The sequence below is a fragment of the Calidris pugnax genome, unplaced genomic scaffold (genome assembly GCF_001431845.1).
Source record: "Calidris pugnax isolate Ruff unplaced genomic scaffold, ASM143184v1 scaffold13, whole genome shotgun sequence".
In the NCBI taxonomy this organism is placed as follows: domain Eukaryota; kingdom Metazoa; phylum Chordata; class Aves; order Charadriiformes; family Scolopacidae; genus Calidris; species Calidris pugnax.
In genome coordinates, this window is record NW_015090810.1 from 7,965,526 (window position 1) to 7,989,236 (window position 23,711).

Below are 23,711 nucleotides of genomic sequence, written 5' to 3' on the forward strand. Positions count from 1 at the left end.
GACCTAATTTGTAGATTCCACTGTAATTGCATTTTTACCAGACACTTTATTAAACATCAGATTACTAGTCCCATCCCCAATCTCAAAACAATACTCATTTTTATTATTCTAGACAGATGTTTGTCCCTCCTTTCTTGTTAACCCACAATGCAACCACCACCACCTCTTCAAGAAATTAATGTGGTGTCTCACCAGCCTTTACCAACAGAAGCAGTCAAGCTTACAATGTAACAAAAAGACATGGGCTAAATCAATTAAGACAAAAAAAAAAAAAGAAAAAACGAATTTTCCACATGAAACACCATCACTGTTATTTCTCATTAGCCATACCTTCAAAAACAGCTTTATTGGATAATCCCAAAGCTGGCACAGTTGCACCTTCTGGAAGATCAGATGATTCCTGAATTTAGAAAAAAAAAAAAAGACAAAAGTTACACACAGATTGTCATATAGATTCAGACTTCAAAGGCCACAGTTTAAGGAATCCCTAAGATAAAAAGAGAGAGAAGTGGAGAAGGGCACTTTGAAAAACTCTCAACTCATCCAGAACACACCCTGGGCAAAATGAAGACCAGTACTCTGCCAGAGATAAAAGCTTTTCTAAGGCCTCAGCTCAATGGTTTTGCTGCAAAGCATGTATCTTCATCCCTAATTACAGGTTTTCTTCCACAGTCTTATTTATTCAAGGATATACATGATAATTAATCAACTGAGTGCACTACAGTTTTTAAACACAATAGGACTGGGAAACAGTCTGTTCTGTGGTGAAATAATAAAGCAGCACTTTGTAAAAGAGGACAGAGGGTGAGTGCCTCCAACACAACCCAGTACATAGCGGAGAGATGAGGCTGCAGTACGTGGCTGTTTAGAGCAGCACAGAAGAAAGACAAATCATCAGACAGAAAATATCTCCATAAAGGTATGGGACAAAGAGACAAAATTTGGAAAGGGTAAGTGAAATTGGGACCCTTTGTGCAGAGATGGAAAAAGATTAGATTTAATAGCTGCAAAACTCTTTGTTACAGTGTCTGCAAAGTTCAAAAGAAAGACTGTTTTACGGAATAGGATTAGTAATTTAGGTGACAGCTTAAAATACTCTGTTATTTATTTAAATGTTCATATTTTGATGAGAAAATGTATGAGAGACACACACCAGTCTAAGGCCTCTAAACCAAAAATAGTTCTTCATTACAACCCAAAGTATAATACAATCCCATGGAATTGAACTGAATATAACCCTATTCAACTCTTACTGAATGGAAAGCTAGCTTTTTTCGGTTTTAAGTACTTCTTTTGGGAAGGCGTTAGAGCTAAATTAAGAAAAAGCTTACCCACTTTAATGAGAAAAGCATTCACGAGAAACAATTTCAATAAAGCTATCTAAGAGTAGCTGTATCATTACAGCTCATAAAGCCTTCCTCTTTAAACAAAGCCCATGTGAAACACTTTGTGATATCATCAATCAAAAAACAGCACTCAGAGGAAGGAGCTGATAAGGAAAGCCTACAATAAAAGTAAAATAATGACATCTGCCAGCATTATAAAAGCCCAGTGTTATTTGTACAACGTCATTAACGCAAATGCTTACAAAATCTTACGGAATTAAAGTGCTAAACAGCTACTTATGTAACTTCTTGCTATCAAAAATGAATAGATTTCTTTCCCGGATGTTTCAATTGTTAAATGAAATGAGAAGCTGTGCAGAAAACACTGCTTTTGAGATAGAAATGCAAGGAGCATGCAGGGCACTGTACAGAGGCCACTATCCTGAATGAGGTCTGCTCTACAAAATGCAGAGAAAAACAGAATTAGATCTTAAAGGAAGTGGGGAGCAAACAAAGGATGGCAACTCTGCAGTCTTACCTTTCCACAGCGTAGGAAAGAACACTTATCAACAACTAAAAACTGGAATGTAGAGGCCTCAAGAAAATTTCCAATGCCAAGAGGAAATAAAGCATGAGCAAGTACATATTTATAAATATTTATATGTAGCAACTAACAACAGTGCTGAGCACTTAATTTTCAAGCATACAATTAAAAAAACCCACACATAACTACACAACAATAATTACATCTAGACAAGACTACTACACCCTTAAATTAAGAAGCACATGCCCAGGCTTTATTGTTTGCTTTCAAATCACCAAGTGTGTACAGTAATCTACTTGGTCTGACTTATTTAAAATTTACCCATACTCTTTGCAATCTTCAGACACTGAGTCTTGTTTAGTTTCAAATACAACCTGTGTTACAAGACAACACCATGAGAACAGGTATGAAACAACACACATGGAAGCAAATAGAAGGGAAAGGAAAAATACGGTTAAGGTTTCAGAATTATTAAAAGAATTTTTATGGAGTTTAGTGCAACCTGACATTTTCTAAAGCATTCGTTTTATCTACATGAGAGAGGGCTGTCTACATTTAGCATTGGTTTAGCACACTTACGTGGGAGCACAGCTTCTCCATTGGAATTCCAGCAATGTTACTGAAATTTTCTATAAAGTTCTTTGGAGCACGAAAAACTCGAAGCACTTTTTCGTCTGCTCCCGACACAAACTGAAACCGGCCGATCATTGCCAGACAACGCATATCATATCCATGGACTTGAGGCCTTGCAATTTCATGCCAGGTTACCTAAACAAACAGACATGCAATTAAAACACAATTCTTAACCAGAGAAGCAGCTAGATTTTGAATTCCAAACAACTACTAGTACTTAACTTGCTCACTTTATTAACATAAAGGACAGTTAATAGCAACCTCCTACTGACATTCATAAAACTAATGTATGCTCACGTACGTCACGTAAGTCCTATTTTTCCACCCAACAAACAATTCCTGTAATTAGTAAACTGTGTCCTTGGACAGATATGATTAAGGCATTTGCTTATCTTTGTTACTAAGGGTACACAACACTTACTGTGTCTTCTTTACGCTAGATAGTCAGGAACAGGACACAATTTGCTTAAGCAAAAGGAGAACTCTATGCTACTTACTGCCTTCAAAACTATAGCTCTGTAAGACGTAAAGAAAGGTGGTGATAATTACCTTGCTTCCTTCATCTGCCTTTCACAAAGCACAGCAGCACTGCTGTCAATAGACTACAGGTTTCTACTTTCTTCTTTTCTTTAAATACTTGATTTTAGTGAGACCATTTAATAGAAGCTTTGGAAAAAACTGACAAAATCAAAATAGTTTCTTACAGGAAAAACATCTGAAAAATCCTGATGATTTTAGAAATGTTTTCATTTTAAGTATTAACTTTTTTCTAGTCTCCTGAAATACTCATAGCCACTCTTGGAGTATTAATACAAGAAAACCAGAGTTAACAGTTGATTAGAAATTAAATAGACAAGTTAGGTTTACAGTCACACTCAAAGAATATTAGCTTCTTCAAAAAAACCTCCCCCAAAAATCTTTGTTTTCTAGCAAATGCACTTTCATGAAAAGATTTTTAATAAGTGTCATTTGCTACTACTCCTACATGATACTTCAGTTGGAAAAATACAGTGTGCTAGCAGAATTAGAATTAATTTAGACTACTTCAGTATTAAAATGCTTGGAAAATTGCAGCCAAGACAGAATTTACATGATACTAGATGTCACACAAATATAAGGAAAGGTATTATGTTGACTGTAAATTGCATGTATCACACTAAAAATTCAATTGAGATTTAAATGTCTAAGCTTCCAATAGAAGAGATCCTACAAAATCCCATGTTTTCACAAGAGCTTCATTGTCATCCAATGAGGAAAAAAAAAGCATTAATTCTTTAAAAAAAAAAAATAATCAAAAAGACAAACAAGCAACCTGTGCAATAAACCCTTCTTACCCTTTACTAGGTGCATCTTTGCATATGCTAGAATGCAGCACATAACAGGAATGAAAAAAAAAAAACAAAATAAAAACCCCAGAGCTGTTGTACCCTCCAGATTGGAGATTAGGGGAAAAGGCAGAGGAAACCAGAGATACCCTTTCTACAACACAAGGCAAAGCTTAGCACTTGAGCTGGGATTGCTGCCACTTCTGCGTGGTCTGAAGAAGGACATTAAGGAATTGATGCCAAATTCACTCTCCCAAAAACATCAGACATCCTGTACTGGTCTATACTATAGAAGCTTTAATGAGACAGTTTTAACAGCCACCCTTTGCCTCCTCTAACTAATAGCACAGTTTGCACAAGGCCTCACACAACTTCAGTCTAGTGTCTGTGCGTTTCCTGAATAGAACATTAGTACTGTTCTGCCAGGAAAACCTGGATTTGTAGATGAGGAAAACACACAAGCAACTAGAAACAGGAACTTTTTTGTTCCTAGACAGGGTTTCCCACACTAAAATTTAGACTTATTTTGGAGCACACAAAGTTACTCAGGAATAATTCTTCCTGTAAAGTTTCTTGCATGGGTCCAACTGCACTCATGCAGTTCAGATAAACGTTCCAGTAAAACGGAGTCATAAACAAAATAGTGTAAAAAAAAAAAAATAGAGTGAGAGGTTTGCTTAGATTAAGCTTGCATAAACTGCAATCATCGTTAAGTTTCTTCATTATTACCTGCAGCAGTGCCTAGCCAAGGGTTAAATAAGGTCAATAGATGGTTATTAGAATCAGCCATGTATTCCTCCTTCTGAATTACTGCAGAGGCTGTTTTTTCAGACCCTGGGAGAACACTAACAGAAGGTAATGTGGAGGTGAACTGAGGATTAAACAGCAGTCATGCTATGTGATTGCTGAAACTCTACCACTAGTATTTTTAAAGTGAAAACAGCACATACTGAATGACCAAACCAATCATTTACACAAGCAGTTTGGAGCAGATCATGGTTTAGGGAAATTTAAGGTTTGAGTTATATGCAGGTGACTTCTTTCAAGCTCAGGACAGACAAGCCCTCTTTACCAAGCTCACAAAGTCTTTGAAGATCGTACCTCTGTCTCTTGTTTTCTTTTCCATGGAGCAAAGAGTCTAGTAGTTTGATCAGAACCAACACTGACGATAAACTCTCCTTCTGGATCCCACTTTACATCCTCTACACTGTTAAAATGTCCCGAAATCACAACTTCTGGAGTCCATTCTTTCTATTAAAAAAGTCACCAAGGAAACAAGGAGTTTTCAATTGACTGGTTGTCATATTCTAACCAAAATAAAAGCATCAACATCCTTACTAAGAAAGCAGAAAAAAGACATTTGAATACAGTCAATTATTAGAACTCCAAATGGCTAAAGAGACACAAATACTGATTTATTGTTCCAATATAAACTTGTGGTTTTGATTCAGCTGCCATTTCTGACCAACGCACAATCACAAAGGAGCTCAGTCTACTCCACTGACTTTATGGTTCCCACAGGGAAGCAACAGGTTTTACAGCCTAGGAGATTGCAACCTCCCTTCTGTGCAGGAGCGGAACACCTGCAGAACATTACATCCAGAGAAGGACTATTTCAACCATTAATTTTAAAATTGTACTGTTACACTTTTCTATTAACAATAGAACTTACCTCAAGTGACATATAAGTGCAATTCTTTTAAGTACTGCCACTAATAAAAAACCAACATACCTTATTAACTGTAGCCTGTTTCCAAAGATGTAGCGCTCCATGAAAAGCATGAGCAACGACCATTGAACCATCTGGACTAAACTGGCAGTCAAAAAATCCAAGGGTATTGCCACCTACTTCACCTACTCGCACCTGAATAAATGATCAGAAGTGAATAACCCATGAAAATGGCCTTCCGTTCATATAAACTCACCCTAACATCACAAGATGAAAATTTAGCTACAGGCAAGAGTTCACATTACACACAAAAATACATTTAAAGAATATTCTAATTGCAAAGTTAAGCACTAAAATATCACGGGACTTAAAAGTGCATGCTACTTTTAAAGGAACCTTTCTTCATAAACATCTGAGGAGAGGACCTTGCTAAATCTCCCAGGGGAAAGAAAACATTACACTAGATGAGACAAAAACCTGATCTTTCTATGTTTCAGTCCAGCCTCTTGGATGCAGCAGTTTCTTGTCATCTGTTGCCTTGCTAGTGCTGTGTTGCACAAAATGGAGAAATGTTCCAAAGGAACAGTGGTTCCTAACTACCTTATTTCATTTTTTTCTCTTGTAATTTCCAAGATTTGCTACCTTATTTTCACTTCCCTGTTTCTCTTTCAAGTTTTTAATAACATTAAAAGATCATTAAAGTTACATTTTGAAGTTTTATTCAAGAGATAAGACCACAACTCCTTTCAAGCTGAACTCTTAATAGTTCTCCCATTATTATACAGATGCTTTTAAGATCACAATGGAATGAGTCTATACCTCATTCTAAATGGCAGTTCCACTAATATGTCCACTTAATTAGCACTCATTCAAAAAAATACTGTTCATATGGAAGTGACTTTGATACTCCATGCTAGAGGCAGAGTCTCACCTCTGACCAGGGGAATGATTTTGTGAAGACTTCTTGTTCATCATATCAAAATGAAAAAGAGAAAATGAGATGTACCCCTTGGGTCCTTCCTCCCTGCAGGCTTCCAGCTCAGGTTTCCCTCCCTCAATGCAAAAAAAGGATTGTTGCAGTTAAAATGTCTGATCTAAACTGCAAGCTGCACATGTGAGGTATAACCAATGCAAATGGAATGCAAAAAGAAACAACTTGCAACAAGCTTTACTGCACAACCCATTTCTAGAAGCTTGCAAATTTAGCCACAACTAAGTGTTACAAGGGACAACAATGAGCATCTCTACATGATCACCCTATTATGAAGTATTTTCTACTTCAAGTAGAAAGGCATAAGAACTTTTCAATGGAACGGGGAAAAATTAAATACACTACTCTAATTCTTTTTTTTTCACCCAAGAAAGCATTAGAACTTTGTTTTTGACAGAAAAGATCGTAAAGAATGATTGGCATAACCCAATACAAACAATTTCAGCTGAACTACTTCAACGTGGAAAAGCAGGTCAGCTGAAAACAAAGACATCTACCAAAGCAGCAGATAAATCTGGTTGTACTTGTTTATTTAGGGTGATCCACATGAGAACAGCATTCAAAATACCACAGTGAAACATGAGCACCCAGGCCAACTGAAAGAAAAACCTAATGACAGCCCATGAACAAGTTACTGTGAGTAAAACCAGGCTTGTGAATTGCCTGTCAGCTGCTCTGGTAGCACATTCCCACAAGGATTAACTGCAAATAATTCAGGAAGGTTTCTTCCTCTTCTTACCAGGAGTACAGTGTGTGTTACTATGCAGCATCTGGCTTGCTATACTATGAATGACAGTTGAACATAATCTCCCCTCAGAAATGATATGGTAAAAAGAAAGCCAACAAGCAATTAAAATCTTATTGCATCATATCATTTTTGAAAAATACAGTTTTACTCACAACATAGCATCAGAATGAGTATTTTTGCAAGAAGATGCTTTTGCCTTTTTCCTCTCAACATTTTATAGAGTTTTTGTTCCCTATAGTACACACACGATGCTGGAAACGCAAACTGAATACAGTCCGTAGTGTGAAAAAGACTGACACTTGCCTGTTCTAGCCAGACTCCAGTTTCCTTATCAGGTTCCCAGATGATCACAGTTTTGTCCATTGACGCAGACAATATCCTCATTGGTTGCTGCATGCTGCCATCTACAGTACAAGGAAAATGATCACCCTGCAACCCATGAGAATACTTTCTGAAAGAATCTGGTCATACTGAAATCCAAACACGTTAAGAAAATTGTTCAGCATCAGACATGCAATGCAGTACTTAAATACCAGACTTAACAGGCTTTACGTTGTTCACAGGCGTTCATTAGGTGGCACTCTATTTTTCAGGCATAATCTCCCAAAGGAAATGTAAAACACGTACATGAGAACAACCATATCCTACTGTTTATTCACTCCAAATCAATATTGAAACAAATGTAATTTAGAGGAAAAGCTAGAGCTTCACAGAGAGACTGTGTAGCAGTTCTCACTTCTATTCCTCAAGTAAGTTTCTACCAAGAGATTTACACTTTAAAACAAAATAATCTCTACACCAGTATTCACTGTGTGTATTAAATTATTAAATTAAGTGTTAGATTCACTACAGACTTCAACAGACTCTAGCACCTTGTAATACGGCCAGTAGTAAGGACTGCTCCCCAAAATGCAGTGAAATACTCTAGACAACCTTCCAACCCAGCCAGAATGGGGAAGAGGGAACTGGTTCATCATCCAGTTGCAAAACCCATAGGAGAACCACTGCGGAACCTTTCTTGAGAATAGATATTGGCGGGTATCTCATGAGGTGGTATCTTATGTCAGCATCAGACCTCTTACCTTCTGCATTAAGAATATATATCTCAGATCAGTCTGCCTCTAGTGAAGAGGAAAATCTCTTTTGGGGAACCCAAGATTGGGCAGGGCACAGAACAGAAGCAGCTGCATGTAGGCGGAAGCATGATTCCAGAACACTTCATGGCCTAACAGGACAGTTTTTCAGACTGCAGTACAAGGCCTACGTGTTTACATTGTGCCTAAACCTTGCTTTAACAGGCAAAATCTTTTATTGGTGTCTTAAAAAAAAAAAAACCACCAAAAAAAAAAGTTAAACCAAGACAATATTTCTAAAGAAAATTGTGTGTCTTTCCCTACAGGTATTTTGACATTTTAATTGCACTCTTACTGTGTAAGTGTTGTATACACACTGGCAAAACTGTGCTTTGTACCAGAGAAGTCACCTGCCATCAGTAACTCTGAAACATCTCAGAAAAAAGGCACCTTTGCCAATAATTTGCCCTCCCACATATGCCACACAGACACACACCAGAAAGTAAGTACTGCAAACAAGGCTATCAGAATTTAAGGATTTAACAAGAAAGATAAAGACTAGGCAAAAATGCAAAATTAAACTGTGAATAACAATTTTTTTCAATGAGATTCTGTACTAATGTCTTAAAGATACATGCTAAAGAAAACTAATACTTAACGAGTTCCTGGAATGTTATATTAATGCACAGAAGACTGAAAATTAATCTTCTGAACATTGCTATTTGTAACTTTGTACTCCAAGAAAAAGATAGGAGTGCTCTTGAGTTAATGCTTACCTTTTGAAGAACAGACATTTCAAATACATGTGTCAAGGTAAACTATTAGAGCTATTAATTCATACTGATTAATTAAACTAATTTGTATTCCATAAACAATAAATCAAAGCCATTACAGCTCAGCTCTTTAATGAATGAAATGAAATAAAATGTAAGTAAGAGGCAACATCCGTTTACTTCTAAAATACTATTTGCAGAACTTTAACACTTTCATAATGCACAGTGACATGTGAACACCCAGGACACAATACAAAGATACATGACTGCACTCTATGTACACAACACAACATAACTGCTAAGTGCTTGGCATTATTTTACCTTTGGGAAATGAAGGTTGCCAGTGAACTGCATACACCCAGTTTTCATGACCAGCCAACACCGACTCCAAAGTAATTGCATATGTTGTATCAGTATCTACCACAAATCAGAGAAAAGGACATTTCCTTCTAAAAGCCAAGAAAGACCAGGTCATTTCTGATCTCTTCAGTGAAGGAGATCAACAGCTTTCATCATCTACCAATATCTCAACAGTCTATTGACATTGAACAGCTCCTTGAAAACCTACTTTACCACAAGCCCCGAGTACCAGATTGACAGTAAGAGGTCTGCCTATTGCCTCAGAGTGGTATCACAGAATTCTGGGAGAATTCTCCAGCAATTTTGAAATAAACGCTCTGACATTGGCTCTACCCGCACTCTTACGTATATTTACATCTCCAAATGACTGTAAAAACAAGCATTGACATACTCCAAGCAATGAGTCAGGATTTGTATCAAGTAGCATGAGCACTTTTTACATATAACATCATAAAAACTTTATTATATTACCTAAGTTGACGAATAATTTACCCCACAATGTCAGCATTGTGAGCCTCTGATGTTACAGTGCTCAAACAGTATGTTAAATAACTATAAAGTAAGCCTGCACATTCTTACCGGTTCTCTCCAGTACTTATTCTAAGGTTTAAGTAATAGTAGCACCCTTTAATGCACTGAATTTGAAAGAAAATTAAAGGTATGCTATTAAACTGGAGGAGAACTGCACCACAGCTTACCTCCCACAGACAAATATTTCTCCTATGCACTGCATTTGGAATAGGTGTAACAATGCATGTTGGTATTAAGCTCTTTCACTGCTTTACCATTTTTGTAACACGTCATTAACTTCACATAGTCACAGCTTTAACTACAGTCTTTCTAACAGCTGAATAAAAATAAGGTAGTCAAACTGCTCTCAGATTCTTTTAATACAAGAAAAAAACCAAATTAGATGGTAACCACCTTGTTAGCTCCCCTGAAGCAACAAACAGAGATATACAAGTGAAAAGTAGTGCAAGAGAATTTTACAGCTGTTACCTACCCTTTACAGTAAAAACGTTCTCTTTCAGTCTTATGCAATCGTCTTCAGTTTCTGGAAGGTGTTTTGATTTTGTACACACTTTCCAAATTCTTATCAAACAATCCTGAGCACAGCTTGCTAAGAAAAGGTCTTCACCTATTTGGTTTATAAAAAAATATGTATAATTAGAGTCATGTTTCCATTACGTTTTCATTGCATCCACTGCCATGACTAACCTACCACTTTCCCAAACATGCACTACAGCATTATCTTGCACTAATATTATTAATTTCAATATGCACTAATATTATTAATTTTCCCCATTGCATATAGTATCGTAAACCGCTGTTTTATTTCAAAATCAACTCCCTCTCCTATTTCAAACTCTCTACTAGATTATAACACACTAACTATGGACATTTCATTGCTTATAAGACATGGTAAATACTGTACATACACTTCCCTACTACTTATGGCCTTCGGTCTCGAAATTCTGACAGTCTCAATACTCTTCAAGAACTCCTTTCCTCCTTTTCTTTCATCAGGATTGTAGCATCCTCTAATTCTTTCTATTTTATTTTTGCCATTGTAACAACGATTTGATTAGTTAACACCTGAACAGGTTCTCCTCTTAACCTTCTATTCCCCCCAAAAAAACAAAAACAAAACCAAAAAAACCAGGGGGTGTGGGAACAAGAAAAGTCCTATTTCATCCTGCCTTCCCCCCTTTGAAAAAGCAGCCAGCTCTTCCTCACACATACAGGTGTTTGTAAATTGAAATGGACAAGTTGCTAAAACTCACAGTTATTTGCACTTAGGTACCAGTCAGGTAAACATACCTGAAGCAAGCAAGACAAAATGAGGGATGTGAATGTTCTCTATCAATCTTAGTGTTGCTCTAATTTTGATAACTAAAATACAACTGTAGTATAGATTCAACAATTCTTCTGTTTGAACAGGATACAAAGCTCTATCTTGATTTTAATATTTGTACCACCATCTCAGAGAAAAGAAAAAAAAAAAAAAGAAAGAAAAATCACAACCCTAAGAGCTTAGGCGCCACACTGCATCAAAGGTATCTGTTGGAGGGGTAAAACACTAGTACTGTCATTAAACCAGTATTCCACGTTATTCATCTTTCATACTGACCACAGACTGCCCATTCGATGCCTCTTATCCAATCTTCATGGCCAGGGAGTATTAACGTTTTCTGAAACTGAATAGAGAGTCTTGTTACATCAGAGAAATGCACTTAATTACCATGTGTATATCAGCAATTAGCTTTGGATTTTCAAGTCCTTTATTTTTACAGCTTCTATTATTTGAAACTGGAAAAATAAGCTGCTACTAAGGATTGTAATTTACTGATAGATTCTAAATAGGCCTTTTCGGTTTTGCTATATTATTTTGGCTAAATAGGTGTCATTTTATGGGAATTCCCATATATGAGCAGGAAAGAATGAGAATTTAAGGTGCTCACTTTCAAGAGGCTACAGTATCTCTCTCATACAGAAGAAAATTCTTTGAATCTTATCATCTTACCATCATTTCCCTAGTCCTGCTGGCCACACTGTTTCTAATACAAGCCAGAATGCTGTTGGCCTTCTTGGCTACCTGGGCACACTGCTGGCTCATATTCAGCCAGCTGCCAACCAATACCACCAGGTCTTTTTTAGCCAGGCAGCTCTCCAGCCACTCTTCCTCAAGCCTGCAGTGCTGCACAGGCTTGTTGTGACCCAAGCGCAGGACCCAGCACCTGGCCTTGCTGAACCTCATACCACTGGCCTCGGCCCATAGATCCAGCCTGTCCAGATCCCTCTGTACAGGCTTGTTGTGACCCAAGCGCAGGACCCAGCACCTGGCCTTGCTGAACCTCATACCACTGGCCTCGGCCCATAGATCCAGCCTGTCCAGATCCCTCTGTAGAGCCTTCCTACTTTCAAGCAGATCAACACTCCCACCCAACTTGGTGTCACCTGCAAACTTACTGAGGGTACACTCAATGCCCTTGTCCAGATAGTTGATAGAGATAGTAAACAGAACTGGCCCCAATACTGTGCCCTGGGGAACACCACTTGTGAACAGCCACCCACTGGATTTAATTCCATTCACCACAACTCTTTAGGGCCAGCCATCCAGCCAGCTTTTTACCCAGCAATGAGCACACTCATCCACGCCATGAGTTTCTCCAGGAGAATGCTGTGGGAAATGGTGTCAAAGGCTTTACTAAAGTCTAGGTAGACAACATTCACAGACTTTTCCTCATCCACTAAGGAGTCATCTTGTCATAGAAGGAGATTAGGTTAGTCAGGCAGGACTTACCTTTCATGAACCCATGCCGACTGGACCTGATCACCTGGTTGTCCTGTACGTGCCATGTGATAGTACCAAGATAATCTGCTCCATAACTTCCCTGGCACCAAGGTCAGACTGACAGGCTCGTAGTTCCCCAGATCATCCTTCCAGTCCTCCTTATAGATGGGCATCACATTTGCTAACCTCCAGTCAACTGGGACCTCCCCAGTTAGCGAGGATTGCTGATACATGATGGAACCTGGCTTGTGAGTACTTTCGCCAGCTTCCTCAGTACCCTTGGATGGATCCCATCCAGTCCCGTAGACTTGTGTGTGTCTAAGTGCTACAGCAAGCCACTAACCATTTCCACTTGGATTATGGAGGCTTCATTCTGCTCCCCGTCCCTGTCTTCCAGCTCAGGGGACTGGGCACCTGGAGAACAACCAGTCTTACTATTAAAGACTGAGGCAAAGAGGCAGGACTTACCTTTCATGAACCCATGCCGACTGGACCTGATCACCTGGTTGTCCTGTACGTGCCATGTGATAGTACCAAGATAATCTGCTCCATAACTTCCCTGGCACCAAGGTCAGACTGACAGGCTCGTAGTTCCCCAGATCATCCTTCCAGTCCTCCTTATAGATGGGCATCACATTTGCTAACCTCCAGTCAACTGGGACCTCCCCAGTTAGCGAGGATTGCTGATACATGATGGAACCTGGCTTGTGAGTACTTTCGCCAGCTTCCTCAGTACCCTTGGATGGATCCCATCCAGTCCCGTAGACTTGTGTGTGTCTAAGTGCTACAGCAAGCCACTAACCATTTCCACTTGGATTATGGAGGCTTCATTCTGCTCCCCGTCCCTGTCTTCCAGCTCAGGGGACTGGGCACCTGGAGAACAACCAGTCTTACTATTAAAGACTGAGGCAAAGAAGGCATTAAGTACCTCAACCTTTTCTTCACCCTTTGTCACTATGTTTCCCACCACATCCAATAAAGGATGGAAATTTTCCTTAGCCCTCCTTTTGTTGCTAATGTATTTATAAAAACATTTTTTATTGTCTTTTACAGCAGCAAGCAGATTAAGATCTAGCTGGGCTTTGGCTCGTCTAATTTTCTCCCTGCATAAACTCAGAACATCCTTGTAGTCCACCCAAGTGGCCTGCCCCTTCTTCCACCCCCCCACCTCACCTTCAAGTTCCATCCAAAGCTCTCTGTTCAGCCAGGCCAGTCTTCTTCCCCATTGGTTCATCTTTTGACACACGGGGACAGCCTGCTTCTGAATGCACAACCTTCCTGGACTCCTTTGCCCTTCACGACTGCCTACCAAGGGACTCTGTTAACCAGGCTCCTAAACAGGCCAAAGTCTACCCTCCGGAAGTCCAAGTAGCAGTTCTGCTGACCTTATTTCTCCAAGAATAGAAAACTCTTACTATTTTGTGGTCACTACACCCAAAACAGCCTCCAACTGTCACATCACCCACAAGTCCTTCTCTGTTCTCAAAAAACAGATCCAGCAGGATACCTTCCCTAATTGGGGAATGAGCAGATGCACATGGTCATTATTTCTAAATAGTTCAAAGTTTTTCGTATTGCCTCAGTTATACTGACAAGTATTTTGATCTGTCCTTCTCATTTTTACAGATTTTGTTTCTATAGTCTCATATTTTTCCTTCTCTATTTCAGTTTTCTGCTTAGTCCTCACTGGATACATAAAAAGTTGCACTACCAACAGTTAAATCTAGCAAAAGCTCATGGTCTGACTCACCTACTTCACAGGTTTTCCCATGCCTCTTAACTACGAACAGTTTTGCACAGCAGCAATCTGGCCTCTTTTCATTGAGGCAAAGAACAAAGCCGTTCTGTAGGCAGAAGAACTAATGAATCCAGGTTGTCGTGGACATGCCCAGCATACTCTGCACAACTAACTCTGCCCACATTTCGGGTACCTGTCTTTCAGGACCAGGCTGGTAGTACTGTTTGGCAAATTTGGCAACAGAGGTCCAAGTCTCAGTTTTTCTCCACCGGATACTAGTGGTGATATTCCCCCTCTATCCAGCTGTTAATCTCATTGAATTTGAAGGAGCCTGAATCATCTTTGAGTCTCTTATCCCCCTTTTCAATTCAGCTCAACTATTTGGGGAAAACATAGTCAAACATGCACCACAAAATCTCATGGAAACCAAGCTCAACACAGAAATGTTTTGTTTTAAAGCTCTATTTTCATCCTCTGGTTTACTTAGTTCCCCTCCATAGGCCTGCAATATCTCAAGCAGGAAGACAGATAATGGTTTCTGAAAGATTTTTCCCTGGGTACTTTTATAAATCAATACCCTCTTTAAAGAGCTCTGAAAAGCAAAAAGTTCATTTACTGTCTACTGTTTAACACAATAAGGGGTCTATGGCTAGAGAATCTTAAGAAGATTTGAAGCCTGACCACTCAATTTCTGAAACAAGCAGTTTTTATGAATAAATATATTTCAACTGTAAAATTAATGAGCTTACCAAAAGCCAGCCTGAATCAGTTAACTGGAGATGCCTCATCCTTCTTCAGAGTATAACAGTGCCCTCCAAGTTTCATTAGAACACCCCATTACGCACTTACATTTTACCTTTGGGTTCATACAATCTTTTTTTAGATGTTAACTAAAGGAAGAGATTTCCAAGAGTCCAGTTAACAGGACAAAGCTACAGGCCCTTGCCACCAAGGGAATGATGCAGAAGTTTACATTCTAATCACTCTTCTACACTAAGTTCTAGTAAAAAAATGGCAGGACGACAGTAACACTTCCTTCAAATACCTTTAAAGGTGCTACAGAAACCATAAAAAAAGGTGTCAGCAGATCTGACAGAACCTGAGGAAAGAGGAGAACCTCCCTATTAGCAGCTAGGAAGGCTTGCAAGGATGTTTTCATTCTGTCAATAGCTGTAAGGCACTTTTGTTCCACACAGAATCAAATTCAGGCTCTTCTCTTTGAGGTCTGTACAGCCCACTTAGTTAAAAGAGATGTTCTGGAAAATAGACACCAACCAGATGTCCCATCTCATTTAAAAGAAGAGAGACTCTGAATCAACTCTGCCCAGACTAAAATTGAAGGTGTGAAAAATAACGTGTAAAATATGAGAAAATTCCTCATCCCTTGTATGAATAAAGTTTCCAGCCTCAAAAGACAGCATCATAAATTTGCTTATGACGCTGAAGATGGAGCTTGTTTATTCCAGTTACCTACCCTTATCCTCCACTGACTGACTGCATTTAGGAATGGCCAAAAATGCTGTTCTACTTAAAAGTTTGGTGAAAAATGGCAAAGTAAGTTATGTATATCTGAACACTTTTGGCAGTCAAACTGCTTATTATTTGTCAATCTGAACCATACAAGAAAACAATGTCCCGATTTTGATCGAGGAAAATCAACTGCACAGCCCCTGAGATAAAAGTCTTTCTTTCGCACACAGAATCACAAGTGGCCTTCTGCCATTACTAACTCCCAGAGAATGACGTTAAACTGATTTAACTCATGAGCTACATGGGGGAAAAAAGAAGATAAAAAAGCACTCCTCCTTTCCTGCTTAGAGGTCAAGAAATCACTGAACATAGCAGATAAAGCATGAAGAATTTATTGACAACAAAAAAGAAATTGTCTTACTGTACCTAATTTTCCTGCTCACACTACCATGTATGAAGTAGCTTTTATCTCTCTCAAAAAGCGAAAAGGAGTATCTCGTCTTTAATCTCTAAGGAGACTGTGTCTGAACAAATCCGAAAGAATAAGTGGTTCCTACATACATCAGTTTCAGTTGGGAGTTCTGAACGGTAAGTTCATTGGTGCATTCATTGCGGGCAGTGTTTGTGGTTTAAGGCATTTTGGGCTTTTTTTAAGGGAGCGATAGAGAGAAAGAAGTGACATTGACTTTGTTTTGGAAACAGTCATTCATCATCTGGTTTAGAGTCTAACAGAACTTCTGAACAGATGCAAGAGAGGATAGAATCTCTTGCTAGTGCTCAAGAGGAACATTTATCCGTATGAGATACTAACAATCGCCAACTTTGAGTAATACATGAAAAATGCATAAAATCTTTTAGAAGATCAGTTGCTCCTTCACATACTTCTTTCAACATTCACAAGCATTCAGCACAAAGGGCATACTTAGCAACGAGCATGTAGTTCCAGACAGAAATCATGTTAGTTTTATTATAAGAATTTATAGACTGAAAGTAACATCATTTCCACATGATCCATTCAATGCATGGATACTCAATAAAGGACAGTCGTACTTATTTTATATCAGTGGGAATAGAAACACAGGCTATCTTCACACAGGAAAAAAATTAGGAAACCTAACCCTTTTATGCACTGAATCCAACTTCAACATTCTGTACGTGCATTTCATCATTACCTAGAAAAATGGATGAACTACTTGAAAAGCGGTAGTTGCATGTGATGGCTATCTAGACAAAGACAGTAGTTACTGAAGAACCTCAAAAAAAAATTAGCAGCACATATGAGAAGAAGCAGAAAAATTTAATAACACTGAGTAAAAGAGAAAAACTGTAATTACCTGATCATTCTGCTGTATAAACAAACTTATTTTGCAGTCATCACCACCGCAAGCCAGTATTGGCACTGGAAAGGGAAAAAAAGTCTTCATTACTCAAGTTACAAAATCTAATATTCTAAGATATGAAAAATGATATAAATACTATAAAAATCAACATAGTATTGATAAATATATTAATATAAACAGACAGGCAAGCACGATACCACTTATGTATGCTTTCTAAATTAGACACCTATCTATCTCAAGAACACAAAACTCAGAAGTAATTTTGGCATGTAAATAATATCTACAGATACTTAAGACACTAAAGAGTAGTTTCCTTCAAGCTCACATATCTGTAGGAAGTTCAAATATTAGAGATTTTTAATATATTACATTTATTTTATTGGTATCAACAGGCATTTGCTCTAAATACAAAAGCAGCAAGCAGCAAAACAACTCAGAACTAATACAGTTCAAATTCTTAAATCAACTGAAATATGTAGACAGATGGAATTAGCATGATTATTATACAGCAAATAAAAAGACAGACCAAAAAAGGAAGACAGACCACCACTCAATGTACACAGGTATATGAAAGCAATTAACATTATTATACACCTACTCAAGTCAGTCTTGAGTAGTAATTTACTTCTACCAGCTATCTAGAAACTGCCCAAAAAACATTAGTCAATTGAATCAAACCAGATAAAGTTATGTCTAAGGGGAAAAGTAGAGACTAGACAGTGTATTAATTCATCTCTCCCACAGAAGATGACAGGGAAGAATAGTTAACCCTTACTTCACTCTTTTTGGGTCATAAGTACTGCTAGGGACTAAATAGTAAAAGAAAAGGAATGAATTAGAATGAATTAGAAAAATCATGAATACATAAATTATCAGGGCTAGACATTTGCATTTCTCAAGTCTGGGTAGAAAACAAAATACCAAATTTCACTAAAATCAACTACTTCATTTAAAAAAACCACAAACACCAAATGCCATCCCTTTATAGAGATAATTTTATCTTCACTATGCATAGACCAAAAATCTACTTGAATATTAATAAGAATTTTATGGTCTATGCTAATTTCCTATTTCTGCCTGTACCAAATCTGTGCCTAGTTATTTGCTGTTTCTCTTGTACTTATAAGTCACATTTCACATTCTTGTACCTCCATCACTTGCTTCTTCTCTCCAACCTCTAAGTCACATTTCACTTCCAAGTCCCCCTTCCTTTACATGACACCAAAAAAGACTCCTTTGGATTGGAGGTAATGAGCTGTTTTGAACAAAGACCCGGTGTTCAGGTCTACAGAAACGTGGCAAGTGATGTTTTCTTACAAAAATTACAATACAATGCATGTTCTTGGAGCCAGTATCATCCTTTCCCAACAAATACATTTTATGGGCCATTACAATAATTAATTACATACTTCCTCAATGGAATAAAAATTTGACTAATAAAACCAAGAAAAGAAGTATGATCTAGTCGCTGTATCAAATAAATGCAAATACTTTCACTCAAAAAGTTCTATCAAGAAATATATAATTGGCAAAACCAGACTAGGATATAGTTTTTCACATAAAATTCTAATACTCTAGAGCATTTATCTGATTGAGACAAAGTCCTACAAAGGAAATAGAAAAATGAGTTGGAAACCATGGTCCAAATCCAATTGGTGGACAATGTGATCAGCAAAGCTTTTTCAAGCTTGTCTGCTTTTTGTTCCACCTGTTGCAATTCAGTTCTGAGGAGACAATTCTTATTTGTCAGAGGCCAAGCTACAGCACCACAGTTATCCAGGTGGTAAAAAGAATCACAGCACACGATGATAGAGCTGATCAAGATCTCTAAAATAGTAATTCCTATTTCTGCAAACACTGCAAGGCAAAAAGTAACCAAACAAACAAACCAGTAAGAAGCTCTTCAAGACTCAAAAAAACAACTGTAAAGAAACTCCTTAATTAAGAGGCTGCCAGTAAAGTGCTTAAGCTATACTCCAGCAGCAAATGATTGTTCAGGTTTTTATGAGCAGTATACTGGTTTTCCCCATTTGACTTTTTTCACAAAAAGGTTCTTAGCTCTAAAAAAAAAGGTAATAATCATTTATTTTCAAGGACAATCAGTTAAAATAGTAGGCAACGTGAACTTCAATGTCTTCTGAGAGTAAAGCATCCATTACATATGAACCAGTTTTCAATGTGAGCTTTAAATTTCTTTGCGTGGTGAAAACAGAGGTTACTGTAAATGCTTCTAATTCAGAGAAGTAGTTTACGACTTTCAGAAAAGTAATTCTAAATTTAATTCCTGACTTCAGAACTGCAGGCTGTCCTCAAGAGAAAAGCTTCTTTAAATTTTAATACTGCTGCCAACATAGCCTTCATAAAGATTTCAGAGCAATTCCTAAAGTTATCATAGATCATTTTCCCTGAAGTTCATTAAAATCCAAATTGCCATTACAGATTAATGTTTCTGACAAAATGATCAGCAGAGAGATTTTTAATAATATATTTTAAGCTACTTTATTTAGATTTCAGAATTAACATACTTCTCCGAACGAGAACGGTTCAGTTGCGTGGACTACTGTGTCAGATTTAGGAAGAAAACATAGAACATGGCTATGCTGTATTAAAAACCCCTTTACAGATTTCTAGGGGAAACATTTCTAATCATACATTTATGGTTCAAAATCTAAACTGTTTCTTGACAATTTCAGCAGCACAGATCATTCATACTGGAACTGGCATTAAAAACATAAAAGTATTGGATCTTTTTAAAAATTTCTGTAAAAAAACTATGCAAATAATTTCTCATTTGAAAATAACTGCAGTTCTTCATAGAAGTAAAGCACTCCCTTTCAGGTTATGAGCACTGTGCTGGTTTGGATGACTAGTTTGAACTGGATGGGAAGAGGCCATAATAAAGAACTGTCCTGCTCTGAAAGCAACTTTAAGCAATACTGGCTTTGGGGGACTCCAGGAGATTTTCACAGCAAAACAAAATGCTTGATATTTCACCATTTAAAGAAACTTCAAGCACTCCATGCAATTTTGGCTTCAGAAGCATTTCATTTTAAGAATTAATATGATAATTTTCTTTTACATTGTTTTCAAAATGAATGGTCACTTCTCTTAATACATGATTTCCACATTAAACAGATGGACTACTCTAGAGTGTTACAGTGAGAATTTCTTACCTGTACAGTAACATAAATGAATGCAAATGCTTTGCAATATGAATTTTATAGTCATGAAAATGGCACCACAGACACTTCACTTCTAATGTAAATTCACACTGGAGGTAATGATTTATTTTACCCTCAAGCCTTTTAAACTTCATCTGAACAACCACCTGTTAATATAATTACAGGAAAAATAGAGAGAAAAGTTTAAAGTTCTTCAGTGGTGCAGATGCTGCTTTTGATATCACACACACTTTGGAAACAGACATTAGCATTTCCAAATAGGGTAATGCATCTTGATAGAGCTTTCGTATTTCTCAGAATTATCACTTGCCAAAGGTAAAATAAGCTTCAATCAAACAACACAACAGTGCGAAACACATGCAGTGAACAGTTGAAAACTCTAGATATAGTAAGAAACTTTAGCACTTTTTCCTCTTTGGAGTCTGGCACTCCTCCATCCAGGAGAAAGGCTCTAATTGATACTTACACACGTTGAATTAAGTCTGTGTTTATCTGGTTTGAGGATACATTTAGTCAAAAAAAAAAAAAAAAGCTTCTACAGATTTGCAACAGAAGAATGTGTCTGTCCTAGACTACAAAATCTGAATATTTATGGTTATGGAAAACTATAAAATATACTGAAGTCAGGTTAAACTTGTTCAGCATCTCAGTATTTTCACATTTAATACTGAACAGGTGATAAACACTGCTCATTAAACGTGCAAATATTAAGGGAGGCCTGCAGTTTTCTTTTCTGTATCTTACCCTTCACTCCAAACAAGAACAAACATACACAGCAGCACCACAAGTAGTGGGTGAAACTAACAGCATCATCCTCTCCTGTTCACTTACAGCCCTGGTACCCCCCTGTTTAAGCTCTCTGTCTCAAGAGTTCAACTGAAAAACTCCACTTGAGTATCATTTTAAAGACACTGTAATTGGTCAGTTTTTTTCTAATTGCTAAGAAGAGTTCAGTGAAAATCTTTAGATACAAGGAGCAGCACAGGCTGATTCTGCAGAAAATAACTATGGCACAAGGGTCTGGAGTCAGTTAAATGAAAAGCTATCTGGGGGATTTCTTAGATTTGACATTTCCTGCATTGATGTTGAAGATGTGCAGCTGTACTTACAATTGCTGCCAGGCAAGAAGGATAAACAGACATCCATAACAAATCCATTTCCAAACTGCAGAATTTCAATGCATTTAGCTGAAAAACATGAAAAGAGAGTGTTGATCTCATTCATCGTAAGTATCACAGTTACGCTGTCATTTCCTACTACATTATGGAGTTAAAATTTTCCATCCAATTTTATTGTAAGGAGCTGAAAAACTTCTTCTTTTTTTCAGAAGCCGAAATAATGTTATCTTCTGTGGGGTCACAGAAATTCATCAGAGTTAGCCAAGTTGGAAGATAAGTCACTATTCTCCACTGAGCATTAAAGCTGTACAGCTTCACTGTGGTAACACTCAGAAGCAATAAGTATTGTAAATTATGCCCTGTGGCAACAGCATTCACTACACTGAATCCATTTGCTAGAAGAGCAAACAGAGAGATGAGCAAAAACCTGCAAACACTCCTGAGATCCTAGAAGCAGTTAAACCAGTAAGCCAACAAGATCAGAGTAACCAACAGGATAGCAGAAAAACCTCACTACAAAAGCAGAATTGGTCCTTCCATCACTGGAACTCACAACAGCAAGACAGGAGAAGCAAAGGCCAGGACTTCATGGTGCTCTTTGGGAGCATGACAAATGCCTTCCACAACATGGGAAGATTGGCAACTTCCACCTATTTCTCTCAAGTAGGCAGGGCAATGTGAAATCTTCAAGTGCACCAGATAAGGAAGAAAGTAACTTGAGAGATGCAGTCACTACAACTGAACTAGCAAATACCTCTTTAAATCTAGATTATCCACCCTATTTATTTCTTATGTATTTCAACGAGCTGTTATCCCATCCGTCCATGCAAGGGCCTAGTTCACCAGAAGGTCAAGATTCCAAACTTCACTGGACTCAAGTCAATAGTAACAAACAAGCGACTACTTTAATCTCACCTTTCTAATTCCAGCATTAATCATTTTACTGACTAATTTTACGACACATACAGCTAGTCTGCCCCACATTACAGTGCAAAATGATTGTTCAGATTATCAGATTCTGAATGCATATTAAAAAGAAACAAGGAAATTCAGTCAGCACATCACTAATGAAAAACAAAGATAAATCATCCTGCAGAACAAATCTGACCCAAAGCTGTTAAACTAGTGTAACCCTCGGCTTTCAAAGAGCAATACAGTGGTTTGATGTACTAAAGGTTGAAGAGAAATCAATGGAGCTGCATTAAGAGATGTTAGCCTTTAGCCAAGTACTTCAATGGATAAGTATTCATCATTTTTATTAAGCCAGTATGTTGCCCCTAATGTTAAATAAAGTTACCTTCTGAACCACGCCGAGACCAGATTCTCACAGTCGAGTCAGAAGCTGCAGAAGCTATCAGCAGGTTTAGATCAGGTTCATCTGACTGGTAGACAGCATCCACAGCACACACAGCTTCAGTATGGCCTTTCAGAGGAACGCTTTTCACAAGCTAAACACATCAGAAAGTTTTACAAAGTTTTAAATTCCCGTCATAATAGATCAGGGTGAGAAATTACTTGTTTCTGAGAACATTCCCACATCAAATACACCTGATAGCAAGCACTCTAGTGCACTTCCCCCTAGCATGGATTCTCATATATTTCAAAACGCCAAGTCTAATCCAGTTTGAGACAGCCTGTGTTACCCACACAGCCATTCACAAATCAATACCTAACATGTAAGATTTTAAAAGTAAGATGAAAAAGATGTTCTATCTAATCTGTTATCTAAATTTAAGTTAATTCTGAATGGTCTTTTACACCATACTCCATATTTTGATTCACATTTTTACAGTATGAGTTATAAATTAGCATGTCTCCTTAATCTTCTCATTTCACTGACAAAACTCAATTGTTGCACATTTATTTTTGGATTTTGTTTGTTTCGGGGTTTTTTTGGAGGGGGCTGTTTGTTTTGTTTTTTTTTAAATATCTACCCTAACTTGTGTATCATTCTGGTAAGACTACCTACATGCAAACACTACGCTCTTACACAGATTGACTGGAAATCACTAGAAATGGATATAAAGAAATGAGGAAAAAGTGTACAGGAAATATCAACTGAAAATGAACCTTATATTTTGAAGATTTTAAGTAGCTTGAACAAAAGTCATCAGAAAACTGATGACT

The 23,711-nt window shown here is 37.7% G+C and overlaps 1 protein-coding gene across 1 annotated transcript in view; it reads right to left on the reverse strand.

Annotated features, from left to right (window-relative positions):
- The window catches only part of ELP2 (elongator acetyltransferase complex subunit 2), a 38,758-nt gene that overhangs the window by 13,066 nt on the left and 1,981 nt on the right, over window positions 1-23,711 (reverse strand). Inside the window, exons 4-14 of the mRNA XM_014938740.1 lie at window positions 22,882-23,032; window positions 21,576-21,653; window positions 17,279-17,343; window positions 11,573-11,639; window positions 10,445-10,579; window positions 9,403-9,498; window positions 7,539-7,639; window positions 5,560-5,691; window positions 4,929-5,078; window positions 2,449-2,637; window positions 331-400 (exon numbers count right to left, since the gene is read on the reverse strand). Coding sequence (XP_014794226.1) covers window positions 331-400; window positions 2,449-2,637; window positions 4,929-5,078; window positions 5,560-5,691; window positions 7,539-7,639; window positions 9,403-9,498; window positions 10,445-10,579; window positions 11,573-11,639; window positions 17,279-17,343; window positions 21,576-21,653; window positions 22,882-23,032 — 1,234 coding nt within the window. The remainder of the gene's footprint in view (window positions 1-330; window positions 401-2,448; window positions 2,638-4,928; window positions 5,079-5,559; window positions 5,692-7,538; window positions 7,640-9,402; window positions 9,499-10,444; window positions 10,580-11,572; window positions 11,640-17,278; window positions 17,344-21,575; window positions 21,654-22,881; window positions 23,033-23,711) is intronic.